The sequence below is a fragment of the Dermacentor silvarum genome, chromosome 3, assembly GCF_013339745.2.
Source record: "Dermacentor silvarum isolate Dsil-2018 chromosome 3, BIME_Dsil_1.4, whole genome shotgun sequence".
NCBI classification, from domain to species: domain Eukaryota; kingdom Metazoa; phylum Arthropoda; class Arachnida; order Ixodida; family Ixodidae; genus Dermacentor; species Dermacentor silvarum.
Genome location: NC_051156.1, coordinates 202,067,605 through 202,088,244, shown reverse-complemented (window position 1 = coordinate 202,088,244; position 20,640 = coordinate 202,067,605). Strand labels below are relative to the sequence as shown.

Here is a 20,640-nt window from a genome sequence, read left to right as displayed (position 1 = left end):
CATTCCTGATACACAGAAATTTCTAGAGGGAAGAAAAGGGGGGTGTCACGTGCTTGGTGTGCCCTTCCTTCACCCCCCCCCCCCCCCTTCTGGCTACGCCCTTGATGCCTACGAATTGAGAAACACTTTATTCTTGGGTAGTTCAATATTCATATGAACTCGATTAGCTATGTGCCGCACAGTGCTATTCAGTATTATTATTATTATTATTATTATTATTATTATTATTATTATTATTATTATTATTATTATTATTATTATTATTATTATTATTATTATTATTATTATTATTATTATTATTATTATTGCTCTACGAAATTTATTCTCTGTAGCATTCGTTATTAGGTGTGCAGGCAACAACAAACCTTTTGCGTTGGCTTTCTGTCTCTGCTCCTATAACGTCTGCTGATTCGAATAAAGAATTTATTATAATTATCATCATCATTATATTATCTGCCCATCTCTGTGCGGCATTCGAATATTGAAATTTTAAAATGGAATTGAATGTGAGAATTCAAAAAATAAGGCCTTCGACTATTGAATTGAATACCGAATATCATTCTGGTACCACTATTGCGAAAAGAAAAAAAAAAAGAACGTTGACTAAAGATAGCACAAAAAAAAAAGAAACAAGAACTTACTCATTTCTCTTAACAGTCCAAATGTACTCGAAATGCCGTTTTACCGGGCAGTTCGAAGGATAGGAAAAAGTGAACGGTGACGTTATAGGTCACCAATGCTTCTAGTCTCCCTACAAATGCCGCTTGAAGCGACTGAAAGAAAATATGCGTGGATCTATCTTCCGAGGCCTACCGGCTGGATCCCGTATAGTCGAAGTAGCCCCGTACATTCGTCCGTAATCGAAATCGAACAATTTTCTCGAATAGAAGTTTTCGGTTTGTATTCCAAATGTGAAATATGCGTACACCCCAGTATTTCTTCACTGAGAATAACCGTACGCGGCTTCCGGTGGCCGTGTTTTCTAAGTCAATTTCATTATCTCATTATCAATCTCAATATCTTTTGGCCCACCGTCAATTGGTTCGTACTTAGTTGATTGGTTGGTTAAGGTGTTCGCTACAGGTGATGTTAGCCTGGCAGCCGGTCTTGGCTCGAATGCGCCGCTTCGCCACCCTTATCACTGTGATCTGTCACTCGATGTGACGCATGAGAAACGAAAAGCGAAATAGAAGCTACAGAATACAGACCAGGGTTTTGTATGAAACTCGGCTAAGCCCACACAGCCAGAAGCGCAAACTAAAAAAAATGAAATTATGGGGTGTTACGTGCCAAAACCGGCCACGATCTGATTATGAGGCACGCCGTAGTGGGGGACTCCGGAATAATTTGAACCACCTGGGCTTTTTTTTTTTTTTTTTCACGTGCACCTTAATCTAAGTACACGGGTGTTTTCTCATTTCGCACCCATCAAAATGCGGCCGCCGTGGCTGGGATTTCATCCCTCGACCTCGTGCTCAGCAGCACAACACCATGTAACCACAAAGCAGCCACGGTGGATAAGCGCAAACTACAGTCAGCGTCAAACGTTTTCGGGCAGAGGAACCTGATAGAATGTTTCGTCTCCAGAGAGTTGGTGACCATAGCCAGTAAAACCGTACAACACTACGCTGTTTGCGTATGCTTGTACAGGTTATTTATCTGAGCCTGTATTCAAAAAAAAAAAACCTCTCAGGCTATAGCTGTATACGTAAGAGGATTCTCAGCCAATCGTGATACTGCACGCATTATTCGCCAATCTCAAAGAACAGTTACGAGCGAAAAGCAACTCAATACGAAGCTTCTGCTGCGTGCTCCGGCTGTGGAAATATTCAGCCTCTTTACCGGATCTCGCAGACCCTAAACGTCAGACGCCGACTGTACAAAAGAGCCGCACCTGGTGTCACAGAAGGAGGTGTAGACAGACGAGACAATTGAGCACCCTGACCCGAATTCCCGAAAAGCTCTTGCGCTAGAATCATTTGTAACAGTAAAATCAAGGCAATTCCGATGCTGGACACATCATTGGTATACATAGCCGTCCAGTGGCAAACAGCACGTATGCACGAAAAGCTTTGTGAATTCGGCCCCCTGAACTCCGACCCCGCGGATACACGGGCCCTCGCCAGACCCGGAGTCCGTACGAACCTGGAGTCCGTATTTGCTGCACACTGTGAAGCTCAGCCTGGGGATCATGTTGCCGCTTGAGTAACCCGCCGTCGTGATGGCCAGGACGATGAAGAGCCCCAGTGACGCGGGCTGCGCGGGCATCGGAATGCGACGAGTGAGTATTAGACGAAGAGTGTAACTGCTCTGAAAAACACGAACTAAATCACGTGCACGCAAGTAGAGAGTACCATAACCTCGTTGCAAAAAGACAGAGCCCTTCCAGTATATTGCACTCCGTGTTCCCGAACCTTGTACTTACCAAGACACGGTTGCGTTTGCGAAAAGTAATCATCATCATCATCATCATCCTATATTTCTGTCCAGTGCAGGACGAAGGCCTCTCCCTGCGATCTCCAATTACCCCTGTCTTGCGCTAGCGTATTCCAACTTGCGCCTGCGAATTTCCTAACTTCATCATCCCACCTGGTTTTCGGCCGTCCTCGACTGCGCTTCCCTTCTTTTGGTATCCATTCTGTAACCCTCATGGTCCACCGGTTATCCATCCTACGCATTACATGGCCTGTCCAGCTCCCTTTCTTCCGCTTAATGTCAACTAGAATATCGTTTATCCCCGTTTGTTCTCTGATCCACACCGCTCTCTTCCTGTACTCTTAAAGTTACTCCTAAGATTTTTCGTTCCATCGCTCTTTGTGCGGTCCTTAACTTGTTCTCGAGCTTCTTTGTTAACCTCCAAGTTTCTGCCCCATATGTTAGCACCGGTAGAATGCAATGATTGTATACTTTTCTTTTCAACGACAGTGGTAAGCTCTCAGTGAGGATTTGGCAATGCCTGCCATATGCCCTCCAACCCAATTTTATTCTTCTGTAAATTTCTTTCTCGTAATAGCTACAAGAAAAAAACTGACGTCATTAGCTGTACAAGAACACCTGTAAGAAAAAGCCTAGACACTGCGCGTACGACACAAAAAAAAAGAATATTGATATGAAACTGTCGGGCTGAACGTCCCGAAACGTCTCAGTGGGTTTGGAGCGGCGACGTTTAGCGGTGACTACGCAATAACTACGTCCCTCCTGGGCTTCTTTAACGTACGCCTAGATCTAAGCACACGAACGTTCTTGCATTTCGCCCCCATCGAAACGTGGCCGACGTGGGCGGATATCGAAGCCGCTACCTCGTGCTAGGCCGCGCTACGACAATAGCCACTGCGGCGGGTACACGCAATTTCGGAGCCGCTTAGAGGGACAGCTTGAAATGCGCGAGCTCAATATGCACTTGTCCGCGGTATCAGTTTGGGAGCCGACACGACCTAAACTAAACAAATTAGTAGAGTCCTCGCGCCGCTATTGATGATTTCTCACCTACGAAAATGTTATAAAGACCGATGCGAGGTTTTCACAACGACAGCCGACTTCATTTCGGCCTGCTGGCCAGCGAAGTATTAACGTAGTTATATATCAGCGTGACTTACAACATTTCCCTGTCGCTTGGTTGTCACTAGACAGTTTTCGCCGGTCCGCATATGGATTATTACCTACGAAATTCCGGGTTACCTCAGACGTAGACGTGAACAGCGAAGGAAGCCTGGGGAGCCTACATGCGCTCGCATGTAGGCTCCCTAGAACAGCCCAGTGACTTTATAACAGCCGCAATCGTAGCGTCATCTTGTGGGGTGGAGTTTATACCACAGAGAACACAGGACTGTGATCACACTGACCAGTCATATCGTACTTATGTCTAAAGCGTCGGCATACAGATACAATCGCTAACTTTGACGAGAACGCGCAAGTTACACGATAACGTTCCTAATGAGTTCTGGTTGGACAAAGCGTCACCAGGTGTCCCTACCAGCGTTGCTGTTTCCGTTCGTGTCTCCGAAAACCCAATAATGCGCAAAAGGTGATAAGCGTACAGGCGACATAAATCTTAATAACGCTCGCACTCGTGATGGCGCAAATATGGTATTAAACAAAACATCACGTCACATCCCCTTTAGTTACGAATTATGGTGGACCGTCGATGTAATGTGTCAAACTTTCTTAATATTGCTCCGAGGTGCTGTAGACTTTATTGAAAGGACGTCAAGGCAATATAGTGATGTTTTGTGCTTTTTTAGGGGGTTCTAATAATGAAAGTAATAAAATTGTGACTTATTTTAGTGAAACATGTCCTTTATTTTCCTGTAAAAAAAAGAAGAAGAAAAGGACTTCAATCACCGACACAAGGTACGCGCACAAGTTAATCATTTGATGCAAGTATTACGCGAATGAAGAAAGAAAAAAGACTAATATTTCGCCCCTGTTAACTGAACGCGGCAAGTGATGCCTCCCATCAAACATGTCTTTAGCGAAGTGACCGTGAGCACTTGAGTGGACTCTGCAAAAAGAAATTAATTGCGGGGTTTTACGTACCAAAACCACAATCTCATTATCAAGTCACGCCGTAGTGGGGGACTGCGGAATAATTAGGACCACCTGGGGTTCTTCAACGTGCGCCTTAATCTAAGTACACTGGTTTTTCCGCATTTCACCGCCATCAAAATACGGCCGCCTAGGCTGGGATTTGATCCCGCGACATCGTGCTTAGCAGGCCAACACCATAGCCACTAAGCAACCACGGCGGGTTGGACTCTGCGCAGTGCAGTACAAGACAGAGCCACATATGACGCACAGGATTTAGTTTGCCTGACGCTCAATATTTGTGGTTATTTTGTTGCCCCCACTGGACATTCTGTCAAACGCAAGTCGCGTACACAAAATCATATACGCACCGTGATTAAAAGGTATATATGGTACCTATACGTGAGTTATTTAGCGCAAACGAATTTATCATGGAACAGCAATTCAAACTTGTGTTCCCCGAATAACGCACATCCGATTTGCTACCCTGCACTGCAAAAACGGGCTAAAGGGGCAACAAGAGAGATAGAAGGGGTGAGAAAGGGCACTAGTTGCGCGCAAACTTGAAGGAGCAGGCTAAGTATGCAAACAGTCGCAGAGATCTGTCGGCTCCAAGTATATTGTCGCAACTTACTTTCTGCGCACATCTCTTAAGTGCCGTCTGCAACTTGTCAACACGGCGGCGATCGTGCCGTTATCGTGCCGGTATACCTATTACTGTACTCCGTTTCACACTTCGCAGGCAACGCTGCGGAAGCTAAGAAAGTAGTGCGGTCATAAAAGTATCACTCCGCGCGTTTCTCGACAGTACAGTTGGGGGCAAGTTGCGCACAAACCCGTTTACCGTGAGGAAGGCGGCAGCCGCGTCGTCGGCGCTCATGGTTTGCAGCACGGGCAGCGTCACCATGGGTGCCAGTGCGGCCACGCAGCGGGGAATCGATCCCGTGGCCCACCAGCAGAGTGGCAGCAGCACCGAGTACAGGCACAGACTCTCCTGCTCGCAAAACAGACGCGCACACTTCAGGAGCACGAATCTGATGAGACCGACCAGGGCCCACATTGACGAAAGTTATCTAACGTAAAAGCGTTTCGTTGTTGCTTAGTGGCCGGCGCAAGTGCTCCCAGGACTCGTATTATAGGCGTAGTAAATATGCTATCGCCTCGGTGACAGTGATTCTACACAGTAATTACATGAGTCAAATTGTGCGGAGACAGCTCCGCACAACTTGTGCCGAAGAAGGTTGAAAAAAAAAAAGAAGAAGAAAGCGTGATAAGGTTCTGCAGAGGGTATCATATCCCAACTGTCATAGAGGAAGGAATAACAAAGTGGGGGCGTTATGCGACCAAATTGAAGCCTGAAAACGTCAGTCGCACTTTGGAGTGAAGACAATAAATGTACGGCAATACCTCGTTATAACGAGGTTAAACGAGAAACCAATATTAATTCGTTATATCCATTGCTTTGTTATATTCGTTATTGCATGTTCTCCACCACAAATCTCCGCGAGGATTTCAAGGGGGTATTCAATTACTTCATACATATTTCGCTATGTACCCATTTTTAATAGGGACTGGAGTTTTTGCTTTTTTACCGATAAATGCCGAAAAGTACCCGCCTATTGCAATCTTGGGAATTCTGTTTAAGCCGAAAAATACTAATTTTAGGAATTCTCCCCGGCACTTCACACTAGAGCACTGCACGGGCCGATTGTTGCGGCCCGGGCCCGGCCCGGGCCCGTTTTTACATTGGGCGGCCCGCCCGAGCCCGATCAAAACTTTTATGGCGAGACCCGGGCCCGGCCCGGGCCCGGAAATAATCTACGTTACCCGCCCGGCCCGACCCGCCACCCCTTTACCTTAAGCCCGAGCCCGGCCCGAGCCCGACTCGAAACCGGCCCGAACCCGGCCCGAGACCGAAAAATAGATGTTTTTCAGAGTTGAGAAGCCCGAGAATAACTCGCAGAAAGCCCGAGCCCGGCCCGGGCCCGCGTCAAGAAACCCGAGCCCGGCCCGGGCCCGGGTCAAAAAGCACACGCCGTGCCCGAGCCCGGCCCGAGCCCGTGAAAAACTCCTCTGGGCCGGGCCGGGCCGGGCCCGGGCTTTCGGGTAAGCCCGAGCCCGTGCAGTGCTCTACTTCACACTGTTTGCGCGCAACATGAGTGGACCCTTCTAAGTGGTTTGGGTGCTAGTATCTAAGCCCCCTTACTCGTGCTCGGCCGGTACAAAAGCTCCCGCGCTCTCAGAGGGCACAATCAGACAGCCTACTTCAAGAGGCACAAGCGGACTGGCCATTGGTGGATTGGAGAAGAAAATGTGCGCAGAGCAGTTGTCGGAGCAAAAGTAAAAATTATATTGTAGGGTCTTACGTGTCAAACATACGGCATGATTAAAAGGCACGCCGTAGTGCCCGAGTTTTGGATTAATTTTGACCACCTGGGGTTCTAAACCGTTTCTGACGAGCGTTGCCTGCAGGCAACATACCAGAAAAAAAAAAAAAGATTGTTGCCGAGTTTCACTATTTAACACGAAGTTTCCAGCTGAATGTCTTCGGCCAACACTGACAGGCAGCAAGAGTCTTTTGTTGGTTTAGAGCAATAACACGAACGAGGAAGAAGTTTGGCCCGTGCCTCTCTGTCTTATGAAAGCAAGGTCAGAGGAGACAAGCCGACGCAAGATATCCAACTGTGGTGGTGTAAAACATGTGATGTAAAGCAACTGAAATGTACACATGGTTCACATATGACGAGGGCTGTCTACACAAGTTAAAAAAGAAACCTGAGGTGTCTTGGGGTGAAGCCCACTTTGTTTTCCTGCCTCGGATTTCCCCCCTATTGCTGAATATATTTCCGGAAAATATTTTGTTGATTATGCTTGATGTGTTTGTGTTTGATGTGTTTCGCAGATTTGATGTGTTTCGCAGATTGATGTGTTTCGCAGATTTAGATAGAAAATGCAACATTTTTCAGGGTTTTTATATGTCTCGTCATTGAAGGTCTAAACGTGCACCCAACGAACGGTACACGGGTGTTGACGACGCAGCGCAAGGTCACGTGTTGGGCCGAGACAAAAAAAGTGAAGGGGACGGCGTCGCGGAGATTGCCGTGCGATTGTTGGCTGGGTGGCGTAATAATCCCTTTGTTTTCGGTTTTTTTTTTTTTTTTCTTCTTTCTCCATGCCAGCTTTAAAGCAACCATGTAAATAAAGCTGAGGTGGCCAGCAGCGCCCGCAGAAAGGATCCATTGAACATTGAAGCTTGTCTTTACAGCAATTTGAATGTTTACAAGTACCGGCGGTCTTCTTTTAAAAGAGAAAGAAGAAGAAAGAAAAGAAAGAAAGAAAGAAAGAAAGAAAGAAAGAAAGAAAGAAAGAAAGAAAGAAAGAAAGAAAGAGAAAGGAGAATGCGCAGGCCAAAATAAAGTCTGTGCTTCCACCTGTCGACATGTTTTATCACTGTCTCTTAATTGCAACGAATACTAGGCAAAATCATTTTCGTGGGTGATGTGCAAATCAGCTTTTTTTTTTTTTGTTCTCGCTATTTAGTAAGGACTACCGATGTAAGCTTCATTTCAATCGTCGACCCGTCCCGATTTCGGAGCTGGGAGCACGGTACATGTCCCGAAATAGCGACCGCTGTCAAGAGAAAGTCGACGCTGCAGCTGTGCTTACCGGAGTCCCCTGGTAGATGAGGGGAGACAGGTAGAGCGGCATGAGCAGGCCGGTCGAGCCGAATATCTGCTGCTCGTCGATCTGAAACCGCCGGATCGTCGGCTGCTTCTCGAGCGGCGTTGCATCACGCGAACTGCGCCGCCCAAAGCCTGGAACGTTGCCAGAGGGGTACATGCAAATGAAAGCATGAAGGACGAAATGAATGCACCGTACTTACTCGCATAAAGCTCGCTGCCCCAACATTCACCATCGAAAATTACGTATCTTTTTTCAGAGCGCAGCTCCTAATGCCCCGTCCTTGCGGCGAGCGGCGGCGGCGGCGTAACCGAGCGAACGAGCACAACAGCGAAATAAGAGACAAGGTAGACATAAGAGACGCGAGCCGCGAACGGCGGAGACCAATGAGAGCGGTCCCTTCAGTGACGTGCACGCGGGAAACCGGTTACATGCCGACCTGCCCGACCGCTCGATGCGTACTCGTATCTGGTCTCAGCCGGACCACTAGTTTCGTACTATCGTCTGCTCCCGTCAGCTCTCGCTCGCGCTTGTTTGGTGTGCTTGGTTTGGTCTCGTTCGCGCTTGTTTCGATTGTCATGGTCTGCGGTTGCTTTATAATCTGATTGTATGCGCGACGCGAATTGTCTAGTGCTTTCTGGAAGCCAAGCGGCCCCATCGATTACACTGGAACCTTCGACGACTCATGTATAAAGGCCGACGCGCTTCACCGCAGATCAGATATATGACGATTGCCGACTCTGCTACATGTCTCTCTCAAATTCTTTTCCTCAATATATCTCGAAATGAAAACACGTATCGAGTTCCGCTCAAATTTCGCATTAGGGAAAGTCGTAATCGCCGGTGAACTTTTTCCCGCTGGACTGCAATCATGCCACACTGAAAATTTTCTGTAGCGACTGTCATCTCCTGGTTCCGACTAGTGATGATGATAGCTCATGGAAGTCAAGCGCAATCTGTTAGCCGGACCAGAGTGACTTTATTTATTCGTTTAATGACTCCCGGTTGCGCAAGTGTCCGCGAATAAAGGCCATTTGCGGTTCCTGCTTTTGTCGCAAAATTAAGTGCTGCTTGCAAGTAAAGTTTCCGCTTACAGCGAGTGCCATTTGAACAAAGATTTACTGGAAATTAAATTATCTATTTACCACATGGAATGTTCTCGCGAATAAATTTTCCCGCGTAATTATCGCACGCCCCAACAGTCCATCAATTTTCCGCAAGAAGAAAGTACGAGCACTATACGAGTGCATATGCGCAATCTACGGGATGGTGCACGTTTAAAACCAGCCGCACTTGTATCTGAATAAGCGCTCGGTATTCTAAACCTGGAACGCGTATTTACACAACAGTTCTTGCGCTATAGGGTGGATAACGCACCGCAATTTGTGACACGAACATGTTTAGCCAGCCAATGACAAACAGTTTTTACAAACTTTTGACGCATACCGACTAGCGCGTACCGAGTACTGTCTATAGTCACTTGTCGCATGTCGCAAGAGTTGTTCGCCGTGCCTTTATTACCCTTCATTGATTTGTGCTTTGATGTACAGTAAAAAGGCAGCGCAAATGAGTGAACATATTACTTGAATAAAATAGAGAGCTATACGGAGTAATGATAGTAGCTTTATCAGCTGTATAAACTTCGGCATGCAGCAGCACCGGCAACACGCAGAACTGTTGTCGACGCCGTCGGCGTTTTGCCCGCGTTCGCACAAAATGCGTGCGGCGTTGGTGACTGTTGCCGGAGCCTGTGATATAAATAGGCACTTGGTACCGCAGCTAAACGTCGCCCCCCCCCCCGCCCCCCACGGCCTTTCGCGCGTCGGAAGCAGGCGCGTTTGCTCTACATATATGGTGATTGTAAAGAAGGAAAGAGACGCCTACTTCTGCAGCCCTTAAGGCAGAACGGCGCAGAACGCGCGTTTGTTCTCCGCCGTGGGTTCACTCCCCGTTAAAGCGCGCGTCCCTCGCGCCCTTTCACTCTCACAGCGTTCGGCGGCGCGCGGCGATGATTTCATCTCCATTGACGTCATACGGAACCTCACGGCGACGGCGACGGCGACGACGACGGCGACGGCGGCGACGACGGCGACGCCGACGGCAGAAATCTGCTTTGGAGTGTCCATATAACTGCTATCGCAATAATTCTCAGTTGCGAAAACAGTTGCCACAACCTCGGCACCAATCGCGAGCTCATATATTTAGTTGCTGTTCAATAAATTACCACTCGGACGAACAATTCTTTCAAGTCATTTGAAGAAGTTTAATCTTAAGTTTGGTAGCACATTATATTTGTAATTGTATAATGATTACAAACATTTTCGTTCTCAATGCTATTTGGCCATTGGTCTGTCTTGCTAATATGTCTGACGCCAGGATTACCTCGGATTCTCTCTTATAAACAAGTTTAGCTTTTGTTTCTTCGTTTTTTCTTGTAACATTCCTCCTCTCCTCTCCGACGCTCCTCTCCTCTCCGGATTGCGCAATGAATGCAACACCTGCGGCTCCGCGCGCGATAATGCAAAGCAGCTTAGGTTAGAGGCGCGATGGTAGGTGCCCCAGAGGCACCGGCAACAGTCACCAACGCCGCGCGCGTTCGGTGTGAACGCGGGCAAAACGTCGACGGCGTCGACAACAGTTCTGCGCGTTGCTGGTGCTGCTGCATGTCCCAAGTTTATACAGCTGATAAAACTACCTTGAGTCGGCCCCATGGCTGCTTCGCATACTACTCAGGGTTCCCCTACGGGAAGATGGTGTAATTTTTTTTTGTTCACTGCACTGTTAGCCAGAATCAGACATATCACGCACAGCGGTCAAACGACAGCAGCAAGCCGTGCTCACTTTGGATACTGTAGGACCTGGAGCCCCTGTGGACGTTACCCGCGCCGATTAACCGCGTCCGCGGAGCGGGGGGCTCCCCATAGGACGACGCTGCCGTCGGAGTCGCAGTCAGCATGACGTCTTTCGGTGATTCCATGCCGCAAAAGGCTCGCTCGTCTGCCTGGGCGACAGCGACGCGAAGGGGCTGCAGACACCCGAAGAACACCGCGTGCCTAGCAAGATTTCTTCGATCTTCTTCTTCGCCTCGATAAAGGCACGTGCATGGATGGTCAAGACATGCTTCGCTATAGAGAGAGTACAAGAACGCCAAGTCTTCAAAGGGCAGCCAAGCCGCGCAACACTCTTCTACGTAAATAGAGCCAAATAAAGTTTGACAACAACAACCCGCTGCAATAAGATTTTTGCCTCGCAACAAAAGGATGAACCGCTTACTGGCGAGTGATGCAGATTCCAGGGATTGTATAGGCCCTTCGTTCACAATAAATGACTCAGGTACCGATTTTTTTTCCAAGGCACTACAGCCACCTCTGAAGAACAGTCGAGGCAGCAGGATGATCCTTTTGTACATTTTGGAGTCAGTACACTCATAATTACAAGGAAATTATTTATCCATACAGTACTCGTTTACTCACATCTTCCCTTTTCTAATACAATGAACTGACTGACCAGCTCAGAGCGCACGAACAGGTGAGTCATTCACTTAAAGCATTACGAGAAAGAAAAGTTATCCTTTCGCCATCGCTAGCGGAACGCAGCACGCTGAATATCCCGTTAAACACAATATACTGCCTTCAGGTGCCTTCCGGAAACTGGTGCGTAAAAACACTCGGTGCTCTGAACCGAAATGAAGCCACATTACGAGTGCTCAGGGTGTTCAATCTACCCGCCGCGCAATGCCTTTCTTTTTTTTTTTTAATGCGTAAGCATTTATATGCCTACCCAACTAGAAACATGTTCGTCCGTCACGTAAGACGAATGCAATGGCTCACGCCCCCGTAACCAATGGCTCATACCCCCATAAGGCTGAGGCTACAAGAGCTCAGCAACGTGAAGCGACTAAGGCATACATTCATTCAAATCACCCATACAACACACAGAACAGCGTACGTTTCAATAAAGAACAATCTCAAAACAAGCATCCGAGCCATCAATAAAGCACTGCATACCATCCCTCATCCGTTGTAATGATGGTTTTGCAACAGCTTCGCTTGACCTCCAGTTTCGCAGGTTTTAACGACCGATAAGGGTTGATAAGGGTCGGATGTAGTCCGATAAGGGTGATAACAACTGATAAGGGTTGATAATGGTTGTTAAGGGTCATATGTAGTCCGGCAAGGGTTGATAACGATCGATAATGCTTGATAAGTGTTTATGCTGGTCAGATCAAGTTTGATAAGATTGATAATGACACCGCGCTGCGTGGAGATGAACAAGGGGCACAATGCTTACGCATACTTAGACAACTGCAGTGGAATTTCTGCGTGAATATTATTTTTCACTTTTCAGGGTGTAAATTATTTTACATTCACACCCTTGCACACTTGTAGCTTGTAAGGGTGTGAGTTATAGATCAATTTACGCTGTTATTCACAGTTAAGGCTGTTATTATTTCAAAGTATATCAGCCGTATTGCACAACGATCTGTTAATTTTCCATTCTTTTTGCCTTTAGTCTCTGGTCCATGCGCCACCGAGCCGCCGTTACCGCCCTTATCGGTCGCTAGACGGGACGGATGATAAGAAACAAAGAATGGAAAGAGGAATGAATCGTTACCAAGATAAAGCTCCAAATCCGAATGCACGAATATGGTACGAGGCCTATTTGTGCAAGGAGATTGGCGAAAAGCGACCATAGTGAAGCGTAGCATATATAGTAAGAAAGTCGCACAGGCAAGGGGTCACCGTGACTTGAGGTTTTCTCTAACATCACCGGCTACTTGCAGACACGAATAAAAAGTTGCGCTGGAATTTTTCACGTACCCCCAGTGGCTGTGTGCTTGATACGGCCTACGCGCTTTTTCTCAAATTTCACGTGATTTCATTAGAACAGCAAACAGCAGTCTCTTTCACTTGTATTTGGGCTTCAACTGTGTTATGTTTTATTGTGCACAGCATATTATTAGAAGAATAGTGTTTCCCATCGGCAACTTCTACATTTTGGTATGTAATTTCGCCCGCACACTTAAGGCATACGTACTGGCAGATCTGGATGGCTGTTATGGCAGTCACGCTCAATGCGGACGACTATTTGAGATATCTTATGCAGTCTTTTCTCAGCAGCCTTCGGTTTTCAGAAGACTGTCCTGTTTAGCAACATGGGGACGAATTGCAACAAATGATTGAGGACCTTCGCCGAGAATGTGTAAGAGTGATTTTGAAGATTAGTATGCAGAATACGAAGATAATGTTCAATAGCCTGGCAAGGGAACAATAATTAATGATCGCCAGTCAGCCTCTAGAGTCTCTACGGGAGTACGTTTATCTAGGTAAATTACTCACAGGGAATCCTGATCATGAGAAGGAAACTTACACAAGAATAAAAATGGGTTAAAGCGCATACGGCAGGCATTACCAAATCCTGACTGGGAGCTTACCACTGTCGTTGAAAAGAAAAGTGCGCAATCATTGCATTCTACCGATGGTAGCTTATGTGGCAAAAGCTTGTAGGTTAACAAAGAAGCTCGAGAACAAGTTAGGGACGGCGCAATGAGCGATGGCACGAAAAATGTTAGGCCTAACATTAAGAGACAGGACGAGAGCGGTGTAGATCAGAGAGCAAAAGATGATAGCCGATATACTAGTTAACATTAGGAGAAAAAGAAAGGAGCTGGACAGGTCATTTAATGCGTAGGGTAGATAACCGGTGGACCATTAGAGTTACAGAATGGATACGAAGAGAAGGGAAGCGCAGTCGCGGACGGCAGAAAACCAGCTGGGGTGATGACGTTAGGAAATTTGCAGGCCCAAGTTCTAATCAGCTATAGCGCAAGACAGGGATATTTGAATATCGCAGGGAGAGGCCTTCGTCCTGCAGTGGACATTATAATAGGCTCCATCTGCTGCTGATGATGATACGCTTTTTTTATTATGTTATCACAAACAGCCCAGATTGCCGAAGCAGACAGCAATCGCCCTGGCGTTAAGGGATACCCGGGGGCCATACATATGAAGTGATTCTCGTAGCGCAGTCAGAGCCTTTCAGAAAGGTGTAATCTCGCAGAAAGCCTTAGATATCATACAGAAGAGCAAAATCCACTTCCATTCGATATGCTGGTTCCCTGCACACATGGGAAACATCGAGAAGGCCCCCCTGAATCGTAACGAGATGGCCCGTAAAAGCGCGCGAGAACTAACCCTCCACAGCGCCGCCCTCACGGGTCCGGATCATCTCCGAGAGAACAGGACCCCCCACTCACATATAACGAACTCACTAAACACTTCTACCTGCAGCCGAAGATAATTTGCCACACCACAGTCCCACACTCAAGAGACCACAAGCACTCACTTTGAGACTGCTTCAAACCAATAGGTACACCCACACCCAAACGCCTGCACTATACTACATGGCGGAACGATTCCCCTATACACAGTGCGCTATGCACAGACCATGACGCGGCCGCGAAGCTCCGTCTTCCGGTCCCGACGTGGGATTAGCCCTTCTATGGGTCACCCCATAGTCTTGCAGGACCCAATAAAGTTTTCCATCCATCCATTAAGCTTTGCCTTCAAGAGTGGAACGTGATTGCATTCAAAGATCCCTGGCAGCTTATCAGGCTTCAAGACAACTGCAGCTTTTTTCTCCAACTTCGCCTCAGCGTGCGGCTGCCGTAAGGAGCCTACATGCAAGCGCTTGCATGTAGGCTCCCTAGGCTGCCTAAAGTCCCTATATGAGAAAAGTACCGCCACCTACTCTTTCCTTCGCCGTCTCCTCGCCTAAAGCGCCTGTTCTTTTTTTTTCTTTACTTTTTGCTTGCGTAAGCGAGTCTACGGTGGCGCACCAAGAACGTCCACATTGAAGCTTTCAGGCCGGGCGCGCGCCGCCGCCGCCGCCAGCGACTGCGGCTGAGCAGAGGGCTTTCAACATGGCTCTGAGGCGGGAAAAAAAAATACGCTACCAATCATGGACACCCGTGAGCAAAAGTATACGGACCAGGGGTTACGCGATAAAGCCCATTTTTTCCTCTGTCTGTGAACGCAACATGAAATTGAGGACTGCAGTCCAAACTTGGCATGGGCAACTTTTCAACGTACTCGTCAATTCTAGTTTATGCTTGTTAATTACGAAGAAATTCAGTTTTTTTTTGGCAACCCTGTGGTCCGTATACTTTTGCTCACGGTTGTACATTTACACTATTGTAGCGATTAAATGCCGTAACATCACAAATTACGTACAAGGCAGTAGACGTCTCGCGTGAAGATAGTGTTTTTCTGGCGTACTGGCAATATAATGCGTACGCAATAACACAAAGATAAACGCTCCAAGAGCACTACACAACAGCAGCGCTATTCAATTTCAAGCCGAAAGATTCGGCAGGACCGCGAGACACCACTTTGTATACCCTACGTAGTTTCTCAAGTTACCTACGTAGATTATTTTCCATATATATATTTTTAAATCGTAATATTTTGCAAAACGGTTCATACGGCGCAGTGCAGTGGTACACCTTGCACAAACCTTTTATCCAATTTACGCTTGTAAATAATGTGTACCGTCTATCATTATACAAAATATAATAAAATAAAGGGAAGCCAGCACCACTGGCAATCGCCGTGGAACCATTACGTTTTCATTTTTACGTCAGGTCGTATAAAGCGCATAATAAATACGAAGCATTTCTTGGCGAACATTTGCTACTTTGACAGTATCTATCTATCTATCTATCTATCTATCTATTTATCTATCTATCTGTCTAGCCGCCTACGTCTTTGTGTTCTCATGGTCGTTTCGCTAACTTGGTTATGTACCAAAATTGGCATACTATGACAAAAGTATATGACGAACACAAATGATATGTCATGACATGCGTGTCATGTAGGTCATGAAACAGCCGCCGATATCTTGTGCTCTCATGGTCGTTTCGTTAACTTGGTAGGTACCAAAATTGGCATGGAATGACAGGAGTGTATGATAAACGTAAGTGATAGGTCATGACATAAATATCATGACATGCGTCTCATGTAGGTCATGACATGACCCAACGAAAAAGATCAACACTCAGTAATCACTGAAATGGGTTCGGGCGTGGGTACTAAGTGAAGAAAACACTAAATGATGCTGGTAGAAGTCATAGTCATGAGCATAACTCAGCATAAATGACAATGACTCAGCGAAAAAATATTAACACTCAGAAGCCACTGAAATGGGTTCTGACGTGGGAACTAAGTGAAGGAAACACTAAAATATGATGGTAGAAGTCGTAGTCATGACCACGACTGAGGAAAAATCACAATGACTCAGCAGAAAAAGATTAACATTCAAAAACCACTCAAATGGGTTCTCAAATGGGTACTAAGTGAAGGAAATGCTAAAGGACGGTGGTAGAAGTCATAGTCATAAACATGACTCAGCAAAAATCACAATGACTCAGCGAAAAAATATTAACACTCAAAAGCCACTGAAATAGGTTCTGACGTGGGTACTATGTGAAGAGAAACACTAAAGGATGCTGGTAGAAGTCAAGCATGACTCAGCATAAATGACAATGACTCAGCGAAAAAAGATTAACACTCAGAAACCAATGGAATGGATTCGGATGTGGTACTAAGTGAATGAAACACTAAAGAATAGTTGCAGAAGCCATAGTCATGACAATGACTCAGCAAAAATGAGAATGACTCAGCGAAAAAAGATGAACACTCAAAAACCAATGCAATGGGTTCGGATGCGGTACTAAGTGAAGGAAAATGCTAAAGGTCAATGGTTGAAGTCATAGTCATGAGCATGGCTAAGGCTTTCGCCTTGAGGTTTCCTAGGTGCTGCTAAAAGGACTCCTGAGGACTCATGACGTGAATGTCATGACATGCATGTCATGTAGGTCATGAAAAAAGTCGCAGTTTCACCTTAAAGGCGAAGCATCAATTGCGATAGCAAATTTGTAGAGAGCTATATGGAGTAATGATAGTAGCTTTATCAGCTGTATAAGCTTGGACATGCAGCAGCACCGGCAACACGCAGAACTGTTGTCGACGCCGTTTGCGTTTTGCCCGCGTTCGCACAAAATGCGTGCGGCGTTGGTGACTGTTGCCGGAGCCTCTGGTATAAATAGGCACTTGGTGCCGCAGCTAAACGTCGCCTCCCTTCCCTCCCCCTCTCCCCCCTCCCCCACTGCTATTCGCGCGTCGGAAGAAGGCGCGTTTGTTCTACATATATGGTGATTGTAAAGGAGGAAAGAGACGCCTACTTCTGCAGCCCTTAAGGGAGCACGGCGCAGAACGCGCGTTTTTTCTCCGCCGTGCGTTCACTCCCCGTGAAAGCGCGCGTCCCTCGCGCCCTTTCACTCGCATACACAGCGTTCGGCGCGCGGCGACGATTTCAACTCCATTGACGTCATACGGAACCTCACGGCGACGGCGACGCCGACGGCGGAAATCTGCTTTGGAGTGTCCATATAATTGCTATCGCAATAAAAGCCGCCTACGTCTTGGTGCTCTTATGGTCGTTTCGTTAACTTGGTAGGCTCCCCGCACACTGCTTCGCATAACATCGATTCCCACAGGGCGTGGGATCTGCCGGCTTTTATTGCGATAGCAATTATATGGACACTCCAAAGCAGATTTCTGCCGTCGGCGTCGCCGTCGCCGTCGCCGTCGCCCTGAGGTTCCGTATGACGTCAATGGAGATGAAATCATCGCCGCGCGCCGCCGAACGCTGTGAGAGTGAAAGGGCGCGAGGGACGCGCGCTTTAACGGGGAGTGAACCCACGGCGGAGAACAAACGCGCGTTCTGCGCCGTTCTGCCTTAAGGGCTGCAGAAGTAGGCGTCTCTTTCCTTCTTTACAATCACCATATATGTAGAGCAAACGCGCCTGCTTCCGACGCGCGAAAGGCCGTGGGGGGGGGGGGGGGGGGGGGGCGACGTTTAGCTGCGGCACCAAGTGCCTATTTATATCAGAGGCTCCGGCAACAGTCACCAACGCCGCACGCATTTTGTGCGAACACGGGCAAAACGCAAACGGCGTCGACAACAGTTCTGCGTGTTGCCGGTGCTGCTGCATGTCCAAGTTTATACAGCTGATAAAGCTACTATCATTACTCCATATAGCTCTCTACAAATTTGCTATCGCAATTGATGCTTCGCCTTTAAGGTGAAACTGCGACAACTTTTTTGTTTTCATTGTTATTGCTGGGCACAAGTGACTGTAGTCATCGATTGAATCTGATCACCATTACGTTTCGCGGTTGAAGGTTTCCTCATTTAGCGAAAGCAGGCGCGTACGTAGCTTTCCGGCAATGCATGGAACCAGGCGCCGGCGGCCAGCCGACGCGTGTCAGCGGTTGGTAGATATGCGGTGGTTACTCCATACGCTTCTCAACAGCTCAGTCATGGAAAATTTATTGTATCTGGTGCAGCGTATGGTGCATATAACCAAATGTCAAAGCAGAAGCGTAGCGCTCGAGCTGCGCGGTACTTGCGGCGAACTGATACAGCCCAGGTGCTAGATTTCGAAATTACCTTTATGTGCAGGGCCGTGCAGGCCGCGTGTGAACGCAGAGGCAATGTTTTCGAAGACACAGGGGCTGCATACATGTTCCATAGGGCACGATTTTTCCAGATCGTTACGAAGTGTATTTACCGACTAGTCCTCTTGCAGAATGCTTCCATTTGCCTCATACCGGTGTCACCCGGCCACTTTTGATCGGAATGCTCGACCACAATTGGCTCCCTTCCGCAGATTGAGCAAATAATGCAATCGTGCCCGAGAAATTCGATCCAGATCGGGCTCGATCACGATCAAAAGTGCGCCGTGTGACCCCCGTATTAGGCACTGGAATGAAGTCGTGTTTGAAAGAATAACAAATGTAGCCTGTGCCACCAGATACGAGAAAATATTGCATCAAAGAACTGACAATTCTCGCAACCTATTGGGAAATATGCCGAGAAGGGTTTACCAAAATGCATTATTTTACTGATGTGTGTGTTGGTTCACATTATACTGAAATGTCAAGTCCTCAGGTGATGCAGGAAACCGGTGAAGCGTGAACATACCACATCGGCAGGGGTCTCGCGGAGTGCTGTGTTGTGGACACACTTCGTCCCCAAAATCGTTATTTTCCGCTGGTTGTTTGTGCACCCATAAACTGCACAGTGCTGGCCTGTAGCCTTTTGATGAGTATATATGCCATTATTTACGAGCGCAAGTCATTCGTGACAAAAATAAACGGAAACATCGAAGGAAAGCTACCACTCCGCAATGCAAGCGCAAGGCAAGCTCACAGTCCAGACCGAAGAAGCAACACTGACACATACTCTCCACGCCAGACCGTCGGAAGCGCCCTCGTGAAAACGTCTATAGGAAGCGCTTGCGTGGCTCAGTGGTGAAGTATCCAACTCCCACGCAACGGGCCTGGGTTCGAGCCCGGTCGAGAGCGGGTACTTTTTTTTCGCATTTCCGGCGCCACCGGTTACGGCCAAACACTGGCGGCGGCATCATGGCGAACCAAAACGGCTATTGGAATGAGCCCACAACAACTTACGTTGCAAAAAACGAGGACTAGCAGAAGGAACACTGAATACCCCACGAGCGCAGGGCTCCTTCCACTTGTCCACATTTTTTTTTTCGCACAGTTTTAACCTTCCTTCATGCATGAAGCAACTAGCCAGCAAAAACGTCTGGCTATGCCCCCGACGGTATACGTTCGTCAAGCGCAGGTGTGCGCCCACACTCTTTACAATGAAGACGCAAGCCAACCAGGAGGAGGAACAAACTTTTATTTAAACCAGCAGTTTAGCTGGCTGGGCCTAGGCCTCCCACGTGGGGACATCGAGGTCTTGCCTCTTCGCCGCCTCGCAGGCTTGCTGGGTAGCCCAGAGTTGGTCGTCGAGTTGGGAGCTGCGCAGGGCGGCGTGCCATCTCGACGAGAGGGTCACGGTATTATTTGTCGGGTATTGGTTTTTACATTCCCATAGCATGTGGGGAAGCGATGCTGCCTCAGTCTTACAGATCTTGCAAATGTTACTAGGGTAGGTGTCCGGGTAGATCCTGTGGTAACGTGTTAGTGAGGGGTACGTGTTTGTCTGTAACAGGCGAAGGGTGGTTGCCTGTGCTCTGTTTAGCTTGTGATGAGGGATGGGGAAGGTTCTTCTGTTAAGATAGAATGATTTCGTGAGGTCGTTGTAGCTGGTGAGGCGATCGCGTTCCGCGGGTGCACCTGCGCTGTCTCCGGCACGGTTGACAAGGCCTCGTGCTACGGAGTGAGCAACCTCGTTGAGGTTGGTGAGGTTGGTTGGTGAGACGAAGCCAACCACCCGAAGAACTTTTTAAGTTGTTGTGTTTTAGCCGGTCATTCAGGCAACGTCTCGTTTGCCCGAAGGGTGATCTTTAGCGCTATTTAGTATCTCAGAGTGCAGGCCAACCAGTCCAAATTACCGCCTTGC

General features: G+C 47.6%; 1 protein-coding gene across 1 annotated transcript in view; it reads right to left on the bottom strand.

The window, feature by feature from the left end:
• The window catches only part of LOC125944425 (uncharacterized), a 44,796-nt gene extending 33,614 nt beyond the window's left edge, over positions 1-11,182 (bottom strand). Inside the window, exons 1-4 of the mRNA XM_049664900.1 lie at positions 11,047-11,182; positions 8,191-8,339; positions 5,369-5,518; positions 2,146-2,256 (exon numbers count right to left, since the gene is read on the bottom strand). Of these exons, the coding sequence (XP_049520857.1) occupies positions 2,146-2,256; positions 5,369-5,518; positions 8,191-8,339; positions 11,047-11,182 (546 nt within the window). The remainder of the gene's footprint in view (positions 1-2,145; positions 2,257-5,368; positions 5,519-8,190; positions 8,340-11,046) is intronic.
• Between the last annotated feature and the right edge of the window lie 9,458 nt (positions 11,183-20,640).